Source organism: Bufo bufo, chromosome 4, assembly GCF_905171765.1.
Source record: "Bufo bufo chromosome 4, aBufBuf1.1, whole genome shotgun sequence".
Classification (NCBI taxonomy): Eukaryota; Metazoa; Chordata; class Amphibia; order Anura; family Bufonidae; genus Bufo; species Bufo bufo.
Genome location: NC_053392.1, coordinates 130,851,621 through 130,871,651, shown reverse-complemented (window position 1 = coordinate 130,871,651; position 20,031 = coordinate 130,851,621). Strand labels below are relative to the sequence as shown.

Sequence of the window (20,031 nt, the reverse complement as noted above, 5' to 3'; positions counted from 1 at the left end):
GCTGCAGGCAGGCACCGAAGTGGAGGAGAGGCCCCGCCCCCTAATTACTCCTGTTTACCTTTCTAAAGCTAAAGGACCTTTGATGATGTCATCACAGGTCCTGTAAGGGAACTGCACAGTGTAAAGTGTAGTTCCCAGGTTAGAACAGTGCATCTGCCAGGACCTGTGATGACATCATCTTCAACATCACAGGTCCTGCAGAATCTAGCAAAGGAACTGCACCAAAAATGGTGTAGTTCCTAGGTTTCAAAGGTACATCTGCCAGGACCTGTGATGACATCATCACAGGTCCTTCAACCCCTAACAGCAAGTATTAAAAGTTCACAAGCAGCTCTGTATTGATCCATACAGACTGGAATGGAGAGGTAAGAGGAGGTCCTCCACTTTTCATCATTTACCCCCCCCCCCCTCCATGCCCTGTTTTTACTCATTGCTCACTCATGTATACTACTTCAGACAGTTACCACTACCTCATGTACCTCACAGTGACTATAATGCATAACTGACCACATATTTCTATAAACACTGCATCTACAGTATTATACCTTCTATGTGTCACATCAATACACTGCTCTGTATATATATATATATATATATATATATATATACACACACATACATGCACACACACTGCATATATTACACAGTATTATACATGCAATATGTACAGATATATAGTATATACCGCAGTGCACTGATATGTGAGGTATGAGGTATAATAGATGCTGTGTGTACAGATATCAGTACACTTCTGTATATACTATATATGTGAGGTACGAGGTATAATAGATGCAGTGTGTACAGATATATAGTATATACAGCAGTGTACTGATATGTGAGGTACGAGGTGTCAATACACTGCTGTATTTACTATATACCTGTACACACTGCATCTATTATACCTCGTACCTCACATATTACACTACTGTATATACTGTATACACTGCATATATTATACCCCGTACCTCACATATCAGTACACTGCTGTATATACTATATACCTGTACACACTGCATCTATTATACCCTGTACCTCACATATCAGAACACTAGGGAATATACTATATACCTGTACACACTGCATCTATTATACCGCGTACCTCACATAACTGTACACTGCTGTATATAATATACATCTGCATCTATTATACCTCTTTTGTGTGCCAGGGCTGTTTTGTAATCCCATTCCGGCCCTGATGGCATAAATTATAAAACGCAGCAGCAAGAATAGTTCATGGAACAAAGGGAGGGGCTATAAAAGGGGAATGGGGGCCCAATTTAGATTCCTGCTATGGGGCCCAGTGATTTTTATGTACGCCCCTGGCTGCAGGCACTAGGCCGGCAGCCTATCAGAGGCCGGCGCAATGACGTCATCGTGCCGCCTGAGCCTTACATTACAGCGTGGGACACAGGAAGAGGCTGCATCGCATCGCTGACACTTAGGTAAGTATAAGTGTTTTTTTTTTGTTTTTTTTTACAATAGTGTTACTGGCACATTGGGGGGGCTTATTACAAAACTGGCACATGATGATGGGGGGGACTTTATACTGGCACATGATGATGGGGGGGAACTTTATAGTGTCTGTGACTTTCAAAGTCCCACAGTCCTTTGTTCTATTGCTTTAAGTATATTCTTGTTTTGAAACAACATTGATTCTTTCTTAAAAACGGGGGGGGGGGGGCGCAGTTTGCCATCTTCGCCCTGGGCACCAAATGGCCTTGTCCCAGCCCTGAGTGTACAGCCTGGGTAATAGGAGCGATTCTATTACACCTTGCTGCACTAATTGGGGATCCAAATTCCTATTATACTGCCGCTTTTAGGTTTGCACTAGATGATACCTCTGTAATTCCAGCATACCTTGTTTGCTATTGGGGTGCAAGTGCTGTGTTGCAGCGTGTATTTATAGGAAATATACGTACATCATATTAACCATTCTGCAGTGCATTTTACTTGTTCAACAGTTTCTTTTGGGGTGTATAACTGTAAAAAAAAAAGTACGTCTTGTTTGCCGTTCTGCGGTGCAGTTACTTTGTACTACAGACATTTTTGGAGTGTATAAGTGTAAAAAGGACATCATATTTGCCGTTCTGCGGTGCAGTTACATTGTTCTACAGCTTTTTTTGGGGTGTATAAGTGTAAAAAAAAGCAGGTCTTATTTGCCATTCTGCGGTGCCGTTACTTTGTACTACAGCCTTTTTTAGGGTGTAAAAGTGTAAAAAATACTAGGTCTTATTTGCCGTTCTGCAGTGCAGTTACATTGTACTACACACTTTTTTTGGGGTGTTGTAATAGTATAAAAAGTACGTCTTATTTGCCGTTCTATGGTACAGTTACTTTGTACTACAGCCTTTTTTGGGGTGTAAAAGTGTAAAAAAAAAGTACATCTTATTTGCCGTTCTGCAGTGCAGTTACATTGTACTACACACTTTTTTGGGGGTGTTGTAATAGTATAAAAAGTACGTCTTATTTGCCGTTCTATGGTGCAGTTACTTTGTACTACAGCCTTTTTGGGGTGTAAAGGGTAAAAAAAAAGTGACTTATTTGCCATTCTGCGGTGCAGTTACTTTGTACTACAGCCTTTCTGGGGTGTATAAGTGTAAAAAAAAGTACATCTTATTTGCCATCCTGCGGTGTAGTTACATTGTACTACACACTTTTTATGGGGTGTTGTAATAGTATAAAAAGTACGTCTTATTTGCCGTTCTATGGTACAGTTACTTTGTACTACAGCCTTTTTTAAGGGGGGTAAAAGTGTAAAAAAAAATACATTTTATTTGCCGTTCTGCAGTGCAGTTACATTGTACTACACACTTTTTTTGGGGTGTTTTAAAAGTATAAAAATTATGTATTATTTGTCATTCTGCGGTGCAGTTACATTGTTCTACTGCTTTTTTGGGGTGTATTAATTTCCTTTTAATGTAATTATTTTACCTAACAGTATGTCAGACAGACAAGTGACAGGCCCTTCAAAGGGAACAGGCAGTTGCCCAAATGTTTGTGTCACAGGCAGCAGAAGAAGGGGGGGTGGCAGCAGGAGACGCAGCAAGAGGCCTGAGCTCCTGGTGTCATCTAGCCGTCGTGTCTTGACCAGCAACCCAACGGTGCTTGAATGGTTGACTCGGCATTAAACTTCATCGCAAGTGACATCAGACACCCCCAGCCAATAGTCGGTGGGTTGGCAACGCTTAGTTGGCATGGCCCGGGAGCAGGCCCTGTGCCCTCACCTGTCCTCAACCTGTCTTTGTTCTTTTCTATTCCCTCTGCTAGAGAAGTACTATATGCCGTAGGCTTCGCTCCACTGTTCAGCGAAGACAAGCTACTAGAGGACAGTCAGCAGCTACTGCCAGCCAAGATCTGTAGAAGAGATCCACCAATTCTCTGGTAGGCGAGCAAGTAGTGATGATGAGAGTCGCATGGGAGCTGATGTTGCGAGCGGTCAGGCTCCTGGCCCTGAGACCATTGAGGCGGACATCAGTGAATGATAATGAAGCGGTCGCACTTGGGAGCTGGGTGAAGAAGGGGCTTCATCATCATCTGGAGAAGAGAGAGGCAGCGGCTGAGCCAGCAAGGTGGTAGCGTGGCCGGGAGTCAGCAAGGTGGTAGCAGTGGGAGGTCGGGAGCCAAACGTGCCCGGGGTAGACCACCTACTTCGCAGGAGTACTACGTGCCTGGGAAGTAGCAGTGCAGGGGTTCACGGAGGCAGCGGTAGCAGGCAGTCAGTACAGAATGTTGGGGGGAAAATGCCATACCCGGCAGTGAGGCAATTTTTTGTTAGGCCACTGGAGTAGGTGAACATGGCCATTTGCCAAATTTGTGGGCAGAAGGTGAAGCGTGGCCAGGGTGCCAATGTTGGCACCACCGCCCTGCGTCAACCCATGCAGTGTCACCCCAAAGTGGCCTGGGAGAATCAAGGCTCCGATATAGTTGTCCAGCCTGCCGCAGCAACCGCCGCATGACTCAGTGGCACGCACCCAATTTCATGCAGTCAAGGCTCCTCCACCTCAGCCGAAGGAAGCTGTCTGTCCTTCCCATCATCTGCTGGTCCTGATGCTCCTACTCCTTCTCCTTCTCCTCGTCAGTCATTCCGTCAACAATCGATCACTGAAGCGATTGCCAAGAGACAACAGTATGTGTGCACTCATCCAACGGCGCAGAAGCTGAACGTGCTCCTTGTCAAGTTGCTGGTGCTGCAGTCCCTCGCTTTCCAAGTGGTGGACTCTGCACCTTTCAGAGAACTGATGACTTGTGCTGAGCCGAGGTGGAGAGTCCCAAGCCGTCATTTCTTTGCGAAAAAGGCAGTACCAGCCCTGCACACATATGTAAAATAGAAAGTGGGCCTGTCGGTCCTTGAGCCTGTCGGTGTCTGCCAAAGTGCACGGCAGGGCCGATGTGTGGAGCTATAACTACGGTCAAGGACAATATATGTCATATACGGCCCACTGGGTAAATGTGGTTCCTGCCCAGCCACACCAGCAACTTGGCCAGGTGACGCTGCTTCCGCATCCACTTTCTCACGCTGTTGGTCCTGCGTACAATGCCCGCCTCTGCCTCCTCATCCTCCACTGTGTCCTCAGCCTCCATTGCAGGGACAATTCACAGTCCTCCACCAGCATACCACATGTGCAAGGCATGGCAGTGTCACACTGTTCTGCACCTAGTTTGCCTGGGACAATGGAGTCACACAGGGGAGGAACTGCTCTGCATCCTTCATCAAGAAATCGAATCCTGGTTTTCTCCTCGACAACTCAAAATTGAAACCATGGTGACTGACAATGGGAAGAACATGGTGTCAGCGTTGCGTCAAGAAGGGCTGAGCCATGCGCCCTGCATGGCGCACGTGTTCAATCTGGTTGTAAAGCGATTCCTGAAGTCTTCCGCCCATCTGCAAGACATCCTGAAAATGGGCAGGAAACTTTGCATGCACTTCAGCCACTCGTACACTGCAAAGCACACCATCCTTGAGCTGCAGCGGCAGAACGGCATCCCCAACATAGGCTGATATGTGACGTTTCCACCCGTTGGAATTCCACCCTCATATGTTGGATCGATTATATAAACAGAGAGAGGCCATAAACAATTTCTTGATGATACAGGCAGACAGAGGTACTCCCCTGTGTAACTTCGATGTTAGCCAGTGGCAGCTCATGCGTGACACCTGTCATATGCTCGGGCCCTTTGAGGAGGCCACTTTATTTGTCAGTCGCTAGGACTACAGGATGAACAACGTCATTCCACTGATTCATGTCCTGGAACAGATGCTGCTAAATCTGGCTGGCCAGGGGACAGGAGACGTGGCGACTACATCTCTCGGCCGCATGAGCCCTGTTGGAACTAGAGGAGGAGAAGGAGGAGGAGGACATTTGAGCACAAGCACAGGTGACAGGAGAGGAGGAGCAGGAGCAGCGAGAGGAGCTACAGGTCGATGAGGAAGAGGAGGCAGAAGACGCAGACACACCGTGGCAGTATGGGGTGGAGATGGGGGCAGGAAGTCCCTCCAAGTCACTTGTGCAAATGGCCTGATGCATGCTCACTTGCTTGCGTAGTGACAGCCGAATTGTCACCATTCGGCAGAGGGAAGACTACTGGCTCTCCGCCATGTTAAACCCTCGCTACCGGTCCAAAATGAGGGCCTTTTTCACACCCGCTGAGAGGGAAGACCATCTGAACTACTATCGAGACATCCTATGTAGTCAGTTGGCCGCTGCCTATGTACGCCATTGCCCATTCTCACGCAGGTCTGCCCGGGTGGGGCCCTCTGCGCTCATGTTCCACTGCCATGGCTGCTGGGAGGGGGTGCAGGAGCAGTACCAGCTCCATCAGCAGCAAATTAAGTCTAGAGTCGCTGATGAGCAGTTTTCTTCTCATGCTTCTGCCACTTAAACATTCTGTAGTCTCCTTATGCTGCTGCCACATCACTACTCTGTGGTCTCCTCACGTTGCTGCCACCTCAACACTATGTCACTGGGCCACTCTGTGGTCTCCTCATGCTGCTGCTACCTCACCACTATGTCATTGGGCCAGTCTGTGGACTTCTCATGCTGTTCCCACCCTCCCCACTTCATGACTGGGCCACTATTTTTCCTTTTTGGCCTGGTTAAAATCATCATTTATTTCACCTGTCAGAAGGAAGTAAAAATGAGACGCACAACGTATCCTGTCTATGTAGCAGCTGTAAGGCCTGTATGACATGATCCCTATTTTGCATCAGAATTGGCTTATGATTGGGTAGCCAAAAGCAGGAGTGGGTACAAAACACAGAAGACATGCAAATATTCCATTCACGTGTCATCTCTGTTTTGTATCCACTCCTGTTTGTTTTTTGGCTTTAGCAATACTGATGGATTACTGACCAAATGCTGACCGAGTGAAGGCGGATGCTCAACAGACAGGATCCATTTTTTTCATAGTTATTGTTCTGATGGATCAGAGGAAGGGCAAAATAATCAGTGACGTCAAACACAAACTTGCTGCTGACACCCTCTCCACTCTGTCAGGGGGGGGCTATACTTGTATAAGCATTTAATAGAACAGGTTCTGTAGAAATCTATGTGGGATCAGCTGCCGACGGTGTAAAAGGAGTGCGCTTCTTCTTCGCATTAACATCGACCTGTACGGCTGAGTTCACACTTCAGTTAGTTGGTCAGTTTTGGCCCCGTAACTGCCCAAATAAGTGAAGTGTGCAGTGATTCTACAGTGTCATACTGACTCACAGTATTGTTTCACTACCACAGCAGACTCCCTATGCGTGTTACTGCAAGGCACAGTGTTCTATACCACTATACAGGCTCTCTGCAGCCAGGAAATAGCAGTTTTTTACCGCAATTCACCACAAATAAATTCTAATAGAATAGAATCTTTTTGAATAATTCGGCAAACCACCCGAATTGAATTTTTGAGAAATTCGATCATCTCTAATTATAAGGTGCAGTTGTGGTCATAACTGGAGACTCATTTATGAGAAAAGTCGGGCATTTATAAAGCCCTTTATGCCAGTTTTATGATTTCAAAAAGTTACAAATTTTGGTGCACACCGTTTTTCTGCAGAAATGTGAGACTTTCTGTGATCTTTTACACCACACTCAATATTTTTGAAAAGAGGATGAGAAAGCGCGAGCGGTTAGCTAAATGTGTAGATGGACAATAGATCAAATGTGACCTTTTAAAAAGTCACTAAAAAAGGCTCATCTCACTCCAGTAGAAATAACACCTCTATCCCCAGGATAGGTCAACAGTATGTAATTGGTGGGCATCTGACACCCAGCACTTCTGATGACCAGCTGTTGAAGAGGCCACGACCTCTTCACAGCTCACCAAAACAGTACAGTCCATTGGATAGCAGTAGGGATGAGCGAATCGACTTTGGAAGAATCATCCGAAGTCAATTCGCATAAAACTTTGTTCTAATACTGTACGGAGCAGGAGCTCCGTACAGCATTAGAATGTATTGGCTCCGATGAGACTTCGCGCAATAACTTCATAAATTATTTTGTACTGTAAAAAAACATTTCCCGAACTCGGGTTCGGGTCCAAGTGGTACAAATGTTTAATCCGAAGTTGATTCGCTCATCCCTAGATAGCAGCTGTCACTTAAAGGAAATGTGTCACCAAAAATGTTATCTGCCAGTTAAACCCAGATACTAACAGACATCCTTTTTTCGAATCTGTTTTTATTTTCCGATTGTAGGTTTCTTTATTCTATTTTCTGAACATGATTAGGGGGCGGCCATCTTGCCTGAGCTGTTCTTAACAGCATTTAGAAAGCATTAAGAAAATTGCTTTACAGCAGCCCCATGGGCCATAGACACAATGGTCAGGAGGGGACCTCAGTGACATCTATGGGAGAGTTTTCTAGGCATAGTCTGTGATCTGTGCAGAGGTCATTATACAAGGAAGGAATAGATAACATTTGACAATCACCTATTGTGAATGGTGGATCCTGTCTTATCTGTACACAGAGGTGATATCATTACAGGCAGGATTAACTGCATTGAAGTGATCTGTACAAACCAAGAAGTGGCGTCAATTATTAGACCTAGTTACCAGTACAAAAACTGGTTTAGTTTAACTATAAAAAGTGACATGGAAACTTAAAAATATCATCAAAAAATATTTTAAAATATGTTAAACATAAAAAAAGTGATTAAAACAGCAGGTCATTTTCTGCAGATACATTCCCTTTAAAGGGCATCTGTCAGCAGATTGGTACCTATGACACTGGCTGACCTGTTACATGTGCTCTTGGCAGCTGAAGGCATCTGTGTTGGTCCCATGTTCATATGTGTCCGCATTGCTGAGAAAAATGATGTATTAATAGACGCAACTGAGCTCCTAGGAGCAACGGGGGCATTGTCATTACACCTAGAGGCTCTGCCCTCTCTGCACTTTAATTAACAGGACCAGGTGTGATGATATTTTCTCTGCCTGGCCCTGTCAATGAAAGTGCATTGGGCATGGCATGTGCGGAGACAGCTGAGCCTCTTTAAAGATATCAAACAATGTGCAATGTTTGATGATTTTGGCTCATTTTGGGACAATGCCCTTATGATAAATCTCCCCCGAAATGCTCTTTATCCGACCTTGTGATTGTGCATCCTGGATAGGAAGTATAATTTTATTATATAATGATTTGACAAATAGAGAGATTAGTAGCCAATACCAACTTTATAATGCACAGAAGGGCAGGTGGGCATTAGACCTCGCTTCTGTCTTGTGCATTTATTGTATGTGAGTAAACAGGTGCAGATCCTGTACATACGCGGCTATGATCTGGAACATAAGATCTCTGCTGGCTCAAGCGCTGGATGTCTTGGTAGTTATAGCCCATGGGAGTGTTACAGCCTCCTCCCATTATGTCTCTGCACATCTGGGACAGACTCGCCCTTCAGTGACTACTCCTGCCATTGTACAGATGCTGTAGAAGAGTATACACTCCGACCAGTCATCTCCTGCAACATAATATAGGGCCATGGGCTAAGGCTATCCCTTCTACGTGTAAGAATATCTTTCTTGCAAATGAAATCTTCCTTCGACTTGAGTGTCTGCCTCCCTGCTGTCCCCTCCCTCTTACTGTACTGCGTGCAGAGGGAAGACAGCCAAGCATCACAGCACAAAGGAAAGGTATGGAAAGGAGGGGGCAGCGGGCAGACGAGTTTGGTGGCAGCTGTCTGAGGTAAGGGGAAGTGCAACATCTCTTCTCCTTCTTCAATTTCTTTCTGCCCCATTACCCTCCTGTGTGTCATGTCGTTGTGTGATACATCTCATACATCTACCTATATCTTCATGTCTCACACCCAGTGAATAGCTCCGAATGATCTTCCTTTTACATAAATCATCTGTTCCCTGCCAACCCATGGAAGTAATGTGCCTACCATTGGGCCTCGGAGGTAATCAGCAGCCGGTAATAGTCGGTTTATTGTCCTGACATAAGGCCCGGTCACATAGGCTCGTCTGTATGTAAAAAGTCAAGGAGCGCTGATGTCATGTTTTGAGTGGTTAGTAATATGTACCTGACCCTGGGTCTGGGTTATCTGACAGATCTATTGTTCTCCTAGTGAAATCACCCGTACGCTGCCGGCGCTGGAGTCCCTGCAGAACACATTGGAGCCCCAGTTCTCCCCTGGATTCAGGCAGCGCTCCCCTGTAAGTTCACCCATCATCACACCCCATTCACTTACAGTAAGAAAAGTTAACTCTCTGCTGCTCATAGAGCTGTCACATACTAAAGTAAGATACTGCGCATTGTGACTGCCTCCAATAAAGGTACAACTGTGGAGACAGAACCTTCCTAGATCTTCTAATATAATTTATGTTTTCTAGATCTCTGCTTGCTGATATTGAATGGGGAGGCTTACATCCAGAGGCAGAAGTCCTATACCAGGGATCAGCAACCATCGGCACTCTAGCTGCTGCAAAACTACCAACTCCCAGCATGCACATTTACTTATCTGTTTATATAACTCCCATAGAAGTGAAAGGAGGATTCTGGGAGTTGTAGTTTCAGAACAGCAGGAGTGCCGGAGGTTGCTGATCCTTATCCCATACAAACCATATGGCCGTCCTATATATGTAGTCTAGGCAATCCTCTATGAGCTAAATACAGCTGCCGCACACATCTCTTGCATCTCGTAAATAGATTGCTATCATTTATCAATGTAGATACACTGTATCATCCTCGGGTTCGGGCAGATTAGCTCACACTGCTAGGTACTACTGTCTTGAGCAGGACTAGGACTGTATTGGGTTTTCTGGGCTGGTATCATCCAACTGCAGCAAACAGAGATCTTGAAAATGGCAAGGAATTACAACAGAATTAGTTAAAGAATGAAAAAATTGGTTATGTTTAAAGGGGTTCTCCAGGACTCAATTTTAGGATATATATCGTCACTATCAGACTGGCAGGGTCCCAACCCCTGACACCCTTGCCGATCATCTGTTCTGCAGAACTACACAGACCATCCACTGCGTAGTGGCAATGGCTGGTTAACATAAAAGTGAAGCATAGGACATCAGTAGTTCAGTGTCGGAGAGCCCCTTTAATTTAAGCAATTCATCTGCCTGACCGAAGATGAATATCAGCAAGTAGGACACGGGGTGCAGAAAGGGCAACACTTAAGGAAGCAAATCAGCAGTGCAGAGAGGTTAGGCTTCTTCCACACTGTCAAACTCATTTTGAAATGCATTATGCATGTGGGTGTAATTTTAATGTATTTGTGATGCAGCTATTAGAGGGAGGCTCTCCGTGGCTGCAAATGCTTTGTAAGGATCACTCTAATGGGGGATTGTTCTCAAATGGCAATTCTTCTGGGCAAAAGTCCAAATGCCATAAGCGGGTCTGCCATATACTATTATGTGTGTCAAATTGGGCATCGGTTGATGTCCATGCCATAACAGGTTACCAATATAGATACAGGTTACCAAGAAAACAGGGATTGCACTTAAAAATATTCCTCCCACCTACAAAATGGCGGATAGTAGACATTTATCTCAAACAGGGGCGCTGCTAAAGGGGGCACTGCAGGGTTGGTGTCCCAGGTCCTCTGTGCTAATTTAGATATAGGACTAGATCAGCAAACAGAATTTTTGGCCTAGGGCTTTGATCTCATTTCACAGTACAAACTGTATACAACCGTCTAATACAGTGCAATACTATATACTGCAGTCTTCTGTAACTCATAGAAACTACAACTCCTAGCATTGCCTAAAAGTCTCTGACTGGTAGGATGTGATTGGAGGAGCCACAGATTATAGACCATTGCACTGCACTGTACGAGCAGTGTAAACCCTCCATATAGCAGTTTACATGTTATAAATGTGACCTAGTTCTGTTAGTAACAACCATTATGTGTCATCTTCCACAGCTACCCGGTGACCCCAGCACAAGTAGCATGATGAGCAAACTCAACCAGCTGACCTCTATGGTATCGAGCCTTGAGGAGAAGGTATGACAGCACAACTGGATTTCTAAGGAAAAGCAGAAGCAGAGATGACATTTTTAGAAATGAGATGTATTAGGAAGTATTCATCTCTATTGGTCGGTAGTACATACTGCACAGCTTAATCACTGATTGCTAAGCAACACAGCAGTTTCCTTAAAATGGTCCCTTTATATGAAAATCATTCTGAAATATAGCACAAAACCTCTCATCTTCAAAGCAGTCAATATTCTTCTATAGGACACAGCTCAACAGTCGTTACACCGGGTACCCTTTTAGCTTAATCCCAAGCAGGAGGCAGGGGACACAGGCTGAAGCTGCATCACATAGGAATACACTAAGAGGGAATTTATCATTCTGCCCACGGCACTTTTCTGGTGTAAAAAAGGCACAAACCCTGTGTTGAATGCCACTGGAACAAAATTGTGCTGGCCAGTGGGCCCAGAACATTTTCTTCATTTTTGCCAGTTTTCTAGCATAAATGAAGACAGAAATGTACTTAAGCTCCGAGCCGTAGATTTCAGTTTTGGTGCACAGACTGCCAGAGGATGCACCTGATTTATGAACAGGCCTGCACCCCGTCATAATTTAGGCGCATCCTCCGGCAACACAAGGGATATCACAGACTGGCTTAAAACGGCCAGTCTATGATAAATCTCCCCCGTTGACTCACCAGTGTGAGCTACGCTGGGTTCACACCTGAGCGTACTGGATGGAGCGCTCTGAGTGCGCGATTCTACGGGCATCTCACATACACGGCTCCTGTGCAAGCGAACGCCCATTGTCACGCGTTCCCGGAAGTCTATGTACGGGAACGCGCGACAGTACGCCCCAAAGAAGCTCCTGAACTTCTTGGGGCGTAGGGCGTTTTACAGCGCGTTTGTACGCGCTGTAAAACGCTCAGGTGAGAACCATTCCCATAGGGAATCATTGGTTCTTGCCTGTTGAGCGTTTTACAGCGCATAGGAACGCGCTGTAAAACGCTCAGGTGTGAACCCAGCCTTAGAGATATCAGTTCTGTCACTGATCTATGACTTGCTGCCCTTAGATAGGACTCTAGCAAGTGAAGTATGAAACCCTATGTCTTTGCAAAGCCAGAAGAAAAAAAGGATATGTAGGCTGCATTAGAGGAACCATACCTCTGAAAGCACCGGTGCCTTCTCTAACAGCTGATTGCTGGGGGTCCTGGGTGTCGGACCCCCACCATCAGATACTGATGACCTATACAGGGGAAATGAATGTGTTCCGTTTTAGCACCATCTGTAACCCGTATCGGTTTAAGTGAAGATTATGCAGCCATTATCCATCACGGCTCTGCCAACACAATGAGGCATGGGCCACAATGTGCCTTGTACCTCACCGCTCTGGATAAGGGTAGTGCATAAATTACATGCAGGACAGAAGAAAGATGAGCCTTTGGAGAATAGGTGTTCAGTGCCTGCCCAAGCATAGGACCCTATTAACACAATTTGAATGAGTTTAATGTTCTTGATATTGAATTTTTTTTAAATCTTTTATTTTCTTCTGCATGTGACATTTTTAACACAGTAAGGGCTTGTTCACACGACGTGACGTTTTTTTGCGGGCCGCAAATTGCAGATCCGCAAAAAACGGATGCCGCCCATGTGCCTTCCACAATTTGCGTAACGGAACAGGAGGCCCATTATAGAAATGCCTATTCTTGTCCGCAAAACGGACAAGAATAGGACAGGACTCATAATTTTTGCGGGGCCACGGAACGGAGCAACGGAGGCGGACAGCACACAGAGTGCGGTCCGCATCTTTTGCGGAACCATTGAAATGAATGGTTCCGCATACGGACCGCATGCGGAACGCAGAAAACGGCACGTATACGGAACTCAAAATACGTTCGTGTAAACGAGCCCAAGGCTACTTTCACAAGATCAGTATTTGGTCAGTATTTTTCATCAGTATTTGTAAGCCAAAACCAGGAGTAGGTCCAACACACAGAAGCGGCCCAAATCTTTCCATTGCACTTTTTCTCTGCAGGTTCCACCTGATTTTGGCTTACACATACTGACCGTGTGAGAGTGGTCCTAGGCCGAGGACATGTTTGTCTGAAAGACAATGATAATTTAAACCTTTGTTTTGAAGGAAGATGATGAATATGCACTTTTCTCATGACTGCAACTGGTTCTTATTTCAGGTAAAAACAGTATTAATGGAAGGGGCTGCAGTGAAACACCGCAGATCGCTCATACCTCCCATAATATTTGAGGTAACATGCTAAACTAAGGCAGTATATCTCAATGTTTCATAACTATGTACCCCCTAGTCAAGCAGTTGTCAGCCTAATACCCTCGACATGGAACACAATTGCTTGACAGCCATCATATTACACTGTGCGCCAAATAATCACTGCCCTGCTTTTATTAAAGGGAACCTGTCACGTTGAACATGGTGTCTGAGCTGAAAGTAGCATGTTATAGAGCAGGAGGAGCTCAGCAAACGGGTATATAGTTTATGGGAAAAGATTCAGTAAAACTTGTAATTTACCCATTTAAATTCCTGCTCATTCTGAGCTTTAAAGTCCTGGAGGCTGAGCTATCAGTGATTGACAACCTGCCCTCTATGACTGTGCATACAGAGATACATATGCAGCACGCCAGACCTGCAGGGTATAGCGACAGTGAGGTCACGGTTATGGGCAATCGAGGGTTACTCACTTTTTGGAGGAGAACCCTGGGCAGGCATGCGGCAGTGAATGAGAGGTAGACACAAGTTCCTCTGGGGCACACTCTGTATGGAGAGACCTGGCCTGATGTTGGGTGAGGTGCCCTGGATGTTGCAGGTGTTTTGAGTGCCTGAGGCAAGGTCCCTTTAAGAATCATGACGCCAGTGCCTGTAACGGTGGCACACCGATTTGTAGGAGGATTAATGGAGTACACAGGTGGTAAACCAAACGTTGCTTTACTTCGGGAAACAGTCCAACTTTATACAAGTAATTGCAGTAGATGATAATGCAGTCCTTTATAGTACAAATGCACAGCAGGTTTACTTCACAATATGGCAGGTATAATCTTGCAAGATACTTGGAGGGTATACAGTTAAAGGGCTTCTGTCACCCCACTAAAGTGATTTTTTTTTTGGGCTAGTTAAATTAGTTATATTGCGATCTATGAAAATATAATGGTGTTACTTACTTTGATCCAGCAGTTTCTTCTAAAAACGAAGTTTTATAATATGTAAATTCGGTCTCTACCAGCAAGTAGGGCGGCTACTTGCTGGTAGCTGCTGCAGAAAACCGCCCCCTCGTCGTGTTGATTGACAGGGCCAGCCGGGATCTCCTCCTCCGGCCAGCCCTGTCAGCATTTCAAAAATCACGCGCCTGTGTTCATTCGGCGCAGGCGATCTGAGATGAGGAGGCTCGCCTCCTCAGCACTCCCTCAGTGCGCCTGCGCCGATGACGTCTTCTATTTCGGTGATGTCATCGGCGCAGGCGCAATGAGGGGGTTCTGAGGAGACGAGCCTCCTCATCTCAGAGCGCCTGCACCGAATGAACACAGGCGCGCGATTTTTGAAATGCCGACAGGGCTGGCCGGAGGAGGAGATCCCTACTTGCTGGTAGAGACCAAATTTACATATTATAAAACTTTGTTTTTGGAAGAAACTGCTGGATCAAAGTAAGTAACACCATTATATTTTCATAGATCGCAATATAACTAATTTAACTAGCCCAAAAAAAAAATATCACTTTAGTGGGGTGACAGAAGCCCTTTAATGCTTTGCAGTACAATGCTGCTCTATCCCCACAGCTATTCTAGCTGGCTGGATCCCAAGGCCCGGATGACTAATTGCTGGCTTGAATCCTTGGTATATATAATCCTTCCTCCAGTATTGGCACTTGCTTTATATTAAACACTTCTGCCCCTCAGGTTACTTATCTGTACTTGTGGCATTGTTCTTGCTGTGAGGGATACTGCAGGTTGCTCCTAGGAGGTGCATCTCCTACTACTGGGGTGTCTTCTTAGCTAACTGAGGCTCACTTTATCTACAGGCAGGCTAGAGTTCCTCACTAGCCTCTTGGTTGTGGCTAGCAGCCAGAACTATCAAGCTGCATGTCAGGAGGAGGCCCTCAGCATATCTCTGGCTGGTGCCTTCTCACTTCTGTCCCCACAGACTCCTGACTATGAACTAACTCCTCCCTGTCTGGGCCTGAACATTTATACTAGGGGCTCCCTATCTCCCTCTAGTGTCTAGGATGCCTAACTACACCCTAATAGGCCTGCTATGCATGAAACAGGGGAAATATTGCATGTAAAAACACATAGAAAATACATTAAAATGCACAGTTAAATATAATGTCACTGTCCCTTGTGAGCAGAAGTAACACGTGAACCAATTGACCCTTCTGTAGTGCCCACGCCTACCTAGTGGGACACTACACATACCTCTAATAGAGGCAGACCACGCAACTGCTATGGGGCCCGTAGGGGAAGGGGGCCCGACTGTGGAGGAAAGGTCCAGCCCCTTTATTACAATCCTGACTGTTTACCCTGGAGACCTGCACAGAAGGTAAGTGTGTACCAGTGTAATATGTGTGCGTACATATATGTACATATGCCTGTGTAGTGTACTGTATTCTGTACATATGTATGTGTGTAATATACTGTATGTATGTGTAATTGTCTAAGGCTACTTTCACACTTGCGGGAAATGCCCATGCCGAGAGGTGGCCAGACAAAAACTGCAGCATGCCGCCTCTTGGCATGTTTGCCGTGCTGCGGCCACATCTCCCGCCCATCCCAATTAAAGTTAATGGGGCAGGAGTAGACTTCCGGCGACACACATGGGCTATTGTTAGTACGGATCTGGCAGCGGAACAGCCTGCCAGACCCTGATAACACTAATGTGAAAGTAGCCTAATGTATCTGTGTATATATATATATTGTGGCAATGTGAACATTGAGGTGGGCTTTTTCTGCATATCCAGTTACGTCACCGGATTTTCAGAAATATTCTCCAAATTCAGTGCAGGACAAGGGAGTGCTCCGATGCTTATTTCAGAGGGGTGGGTGGGGAAGAAGGGGATATGTCCAGGTTCAACTCTGAACCCGGGCAACACCTTTAACTCTGCTACATCCATGTGTGTGTATATATATATATATATATATATACCGCAGCACTTCCTGTAGGTGAAAATAGTGGGATCCTTTTATTCACCCGTGCATTTTCACCTACTGGAAGGGCTGCGGTGTATTTTTTTTTTATTGATCATCACTTTGGTAAAGTGCAATACCGCTGGAACCCACTGCTGCAAGTTGCTTCACAAGGTGTGCTGCCCTGAACTTCCAACAATTATATATATGTTATTTATATATATTTATAGTGTGTGTGTCTGAGATTCTGCCTTGTGCTGTTAGTCTGGGCTTCTGTATTTCGGATGTTTACTTTTACTTTAATGAAGTCATCTGATCATTGCACTTTGATGCCGTATTAGGCATCTTCACATGACGGGTGTGGAACGGGTACGGACCCATTTATTTCAATGGGGCCACAAAAGATGCGAACAACACACTGTGTACTGTCCGCATTAGTAGTTCAGTGGCCCCTAAAAAAGAGGGCATGATAAGAATAGGCATTTCTATCATAGGGCCGGCCATGTGGGGTCTGCAAAATGAGGAACGCAATTTGAAGATCAGTGCAGTGTCCCACTATGTGCTATATGTGGGCACTTTAAACTTTTGCTGCTGTCATATTTAATGTCTTGTATTTTCCTAATATCAGGCTGGCATTGTCATTACATTTATTCGCCCCTAGGTAGTGCTGGCGCCACATAATATATGTAGCCAGGGGTGTGCTAGCTTAGAGGTGGAAGTAGTTAGTTGGAGTGAGTTCAGTGTGTAGAAAGGAAGTTAGTGGAGCAGGAGAACAGGCAAGATCCATAATGTAGCTGCCTTTCTTTCCTCTGGGCCCTGATCAAGCCTGGAGAGGACAAACCAAGAGTTTACTGCAGCCCAGCACAAGACAGTAAGGGCTCATGCACACGACCGTGCCGTTTTTTGCGGTCCGCAAATTGCGGACCTGCAAAAAACGGATGCCACCCGTGTGCCTTCCGCAATTTGCGGAAATGAACAGGAGGCCCATTATAGAGATGCCTATTCTTGTCCGCAAAACGGACAAGAATAGGACATGTCTCATAATTTTTGCGGGGTCACGGAACAGAGCAACGGATGCGGACAGCACACAGAGTGCTGTCCGCATCTTTTGCGGACCCATTGAAATGAATGGTTCTGTATACGGAATCAAAATACGGTCCTTCTACGGAACGCAAAATACTGTCGTGTGCATGAGCCCTAAGTATAAATATAGAGCAAGTCTAGTGAAGATTAGAGCTGAGTCTAGCCAAGGGACTTCACAAGCACAAGTGACTGGGAGGAACTTAAGGGTACCTGGACACAACTGGATGATTAGTGCGCAGATTAGCCTTTTTTACTACATGCCTTCTGGGACATAGTGAACCTGAATATTTCAGGAGAGTATCCTGCATAAAATAATGTTGCAGAGAGTTTGCCTGCCACGAGGGAGAACACCCTTATTGGATCGCTCAATATAAAGTAAGAAAACCATTATATTCAGTACATGAGTGCTAGAGATTGGATTTAAAGTAGAACTATCTAAGAAGAGAACTTTTGTCTTGCCTGCAAAGTAACAGCATTAGGAAAACTCCTCAATTAACAATTGCCAGGCCTGTTATAGGAATTCCAGCTAAATTATTATCTGGATAATTACCTTTGATATATAAATGAACTGTACCAACTGTCCTGAGACGATTGATTCAGTAAAAGTTCAACAGTTTTTATTACAATCGACCTCTCATCCTTTCTACTACCCTCAACATTTGCACCTTACGGTGCTGGTGTCACGAACACAGGGGCCCAGCCACCAAAGCAACCTAAGCATACCCATTACCATCAAGGGCACCTCAACTTCCATCTGGCTGGTATTCCCTGCAATAGAGAGTGCCCCGGAGGATTTAGTGCTATCTTCCCCATCACTGCACGCCGGCTCTGCTAACCGTGAGTAAATGAACTACTATCCCCATCGGCCCACCGTAGCCTCACGTGTTGCCTCTGCGGTCCGGTCCGCTGCATCAGCAAAACGTTATGGTCGTGTGAATGCACCCTAAGTCTCTATTCACATCAATGGTGAATGGGATCTGGTAAAGAACATCCTGCCAGAGTTCACCAGATGCAACATTGCTGTATTCTGCCCTTCACCAGTAGGACAGTTTTTGTCAGGCCGAAACCCTACTGGAAAGCGTCTGGATCCCATTATAGTCTATGGCAGGGAAGTTCAACCTGCAGCCCTCCAGCTGTTGCAAAACTACAACTCCCAGCACACCCTAAAAGCTGTAGGCTGTCCAGGCAGTTGTAGTTTTGTAACAGCTGGAGGGCGCAGGTTGGGCATCCCTGGTCTATGGAGTCCGGCGGTGAACAGTAGAATCTAGCAATGCTGGATCTGGTGAACTCCGGCTGGATGTTCTCTGTTGGAACAGCCTGCCTGATACAGTGACCGGAGATATGAATGAAGCTTTAGGCCGTGTTCACGTTAATGTTTAGTATTCGAATCTTCTAATGCTGTATTTTAAAGGGACACTGACAGGCCCAATAAGCATAATTATCTATATATATGCATGCACAGGTCTTCTAATGTGTATTAAAAACATATAAGTCTAACCCCTGTCCACCTTATAAATACAGCAAACTCATGTTTTTTAACCTGATGTAATCGCTCTTCTTTCTGCTCAAGGGGCCGGGTTTCAGCTTCACTTCTGCCCAGCCAGCCACGCCCCAACCGCCGTTTTGAAGCGCCGCCCAGCTCATCAATATTCACTTCTGCAGATGTCGTTGAGAGCAGCACTCTGAAGTGCTAGAGAGGAGTGCCCGGCGCAGAACGGAGAAGCTGAAGCGGCCTCAAAGAAGCAGAGGGGACACAGGCGCGATGTGATCCCGGCGAGTGAGGGTGTCGGGCGCATGCGCAGAAGCTGAAAGTGAGTCCGATGCCCATAGCTTTCTTTTGGGCATGCGCGGGATCTCAGAACGTCGGCGACAGCAGAAGCCGCTCAGCGAAGTGAATATTGATGAGCTGGGCGGCGCTTCAAAACGGCGGTTGGGACGCGGCTGGCTGGGCAGAAGTGAAGCTGAAACGCCGCCCCTTGGGCAGAAAGAACAGCGATTACATCAGGTTATAAAACATGAGTTTGCAGTATTCATAAGGTGGACAGGGGTTAGACTTATATGTTTTTTAATACACATTAGAAGACCTGTGCATGCATATATATAGATAATTATGCTTATTGGGCCTGTCAGGGTCCCTTTAAGCATCCATTATGCTCAGTTATGCACATTTTGCATCCTCTTTAGCCATTTCTGTCTGAGATGGGTTTTTTTTTTTAGATGGAAAAAAAGTTCTACAAAAAGTATTTAGTTTTTTTAGTCTAAAATAACAGATCTCAGTCGGAAATGCCTAAAACGGGTGCAAAATATGCATAAATGAGAATAACGGATGCTTAAAATACAGGATCAGTTTTTTTGTTTATTTTTTGTTTCTTCTGACGGATCAGAAGAACAGAAAA

The 20,031-nt window shown here is 45.5% G+C and overlaps 1 protein-coding gene across 1 annotated transcript in view; it reads left to right on the top strand.

Annotated features, from left to right (window-relative positions):
• INPP5D (inositol polyphosphate-5-phosphatase D) overlaps positions 1-20,031 on the top strand; it is a 227,840-nt gene that overhangs the window by 123,913 nt on the left and 83,896 nt on the right. The window contains exons 6-8 of the mRNA XM_040427895.1: positions 9,552-9,639; positions 11,358-11,438; positions 13,600-13,671. Coding sequence (XP_040283829.1) covers positions 9,552-9,639; positions 11,358-11,438; positions 13,600-13,671 — 241 coding nt within the window. The remainder of the gene's footprint in view (positions 1-9,551; positions 9,640-11,357; positions 11,439-13,599; positions 13,672-20,031) is intronic.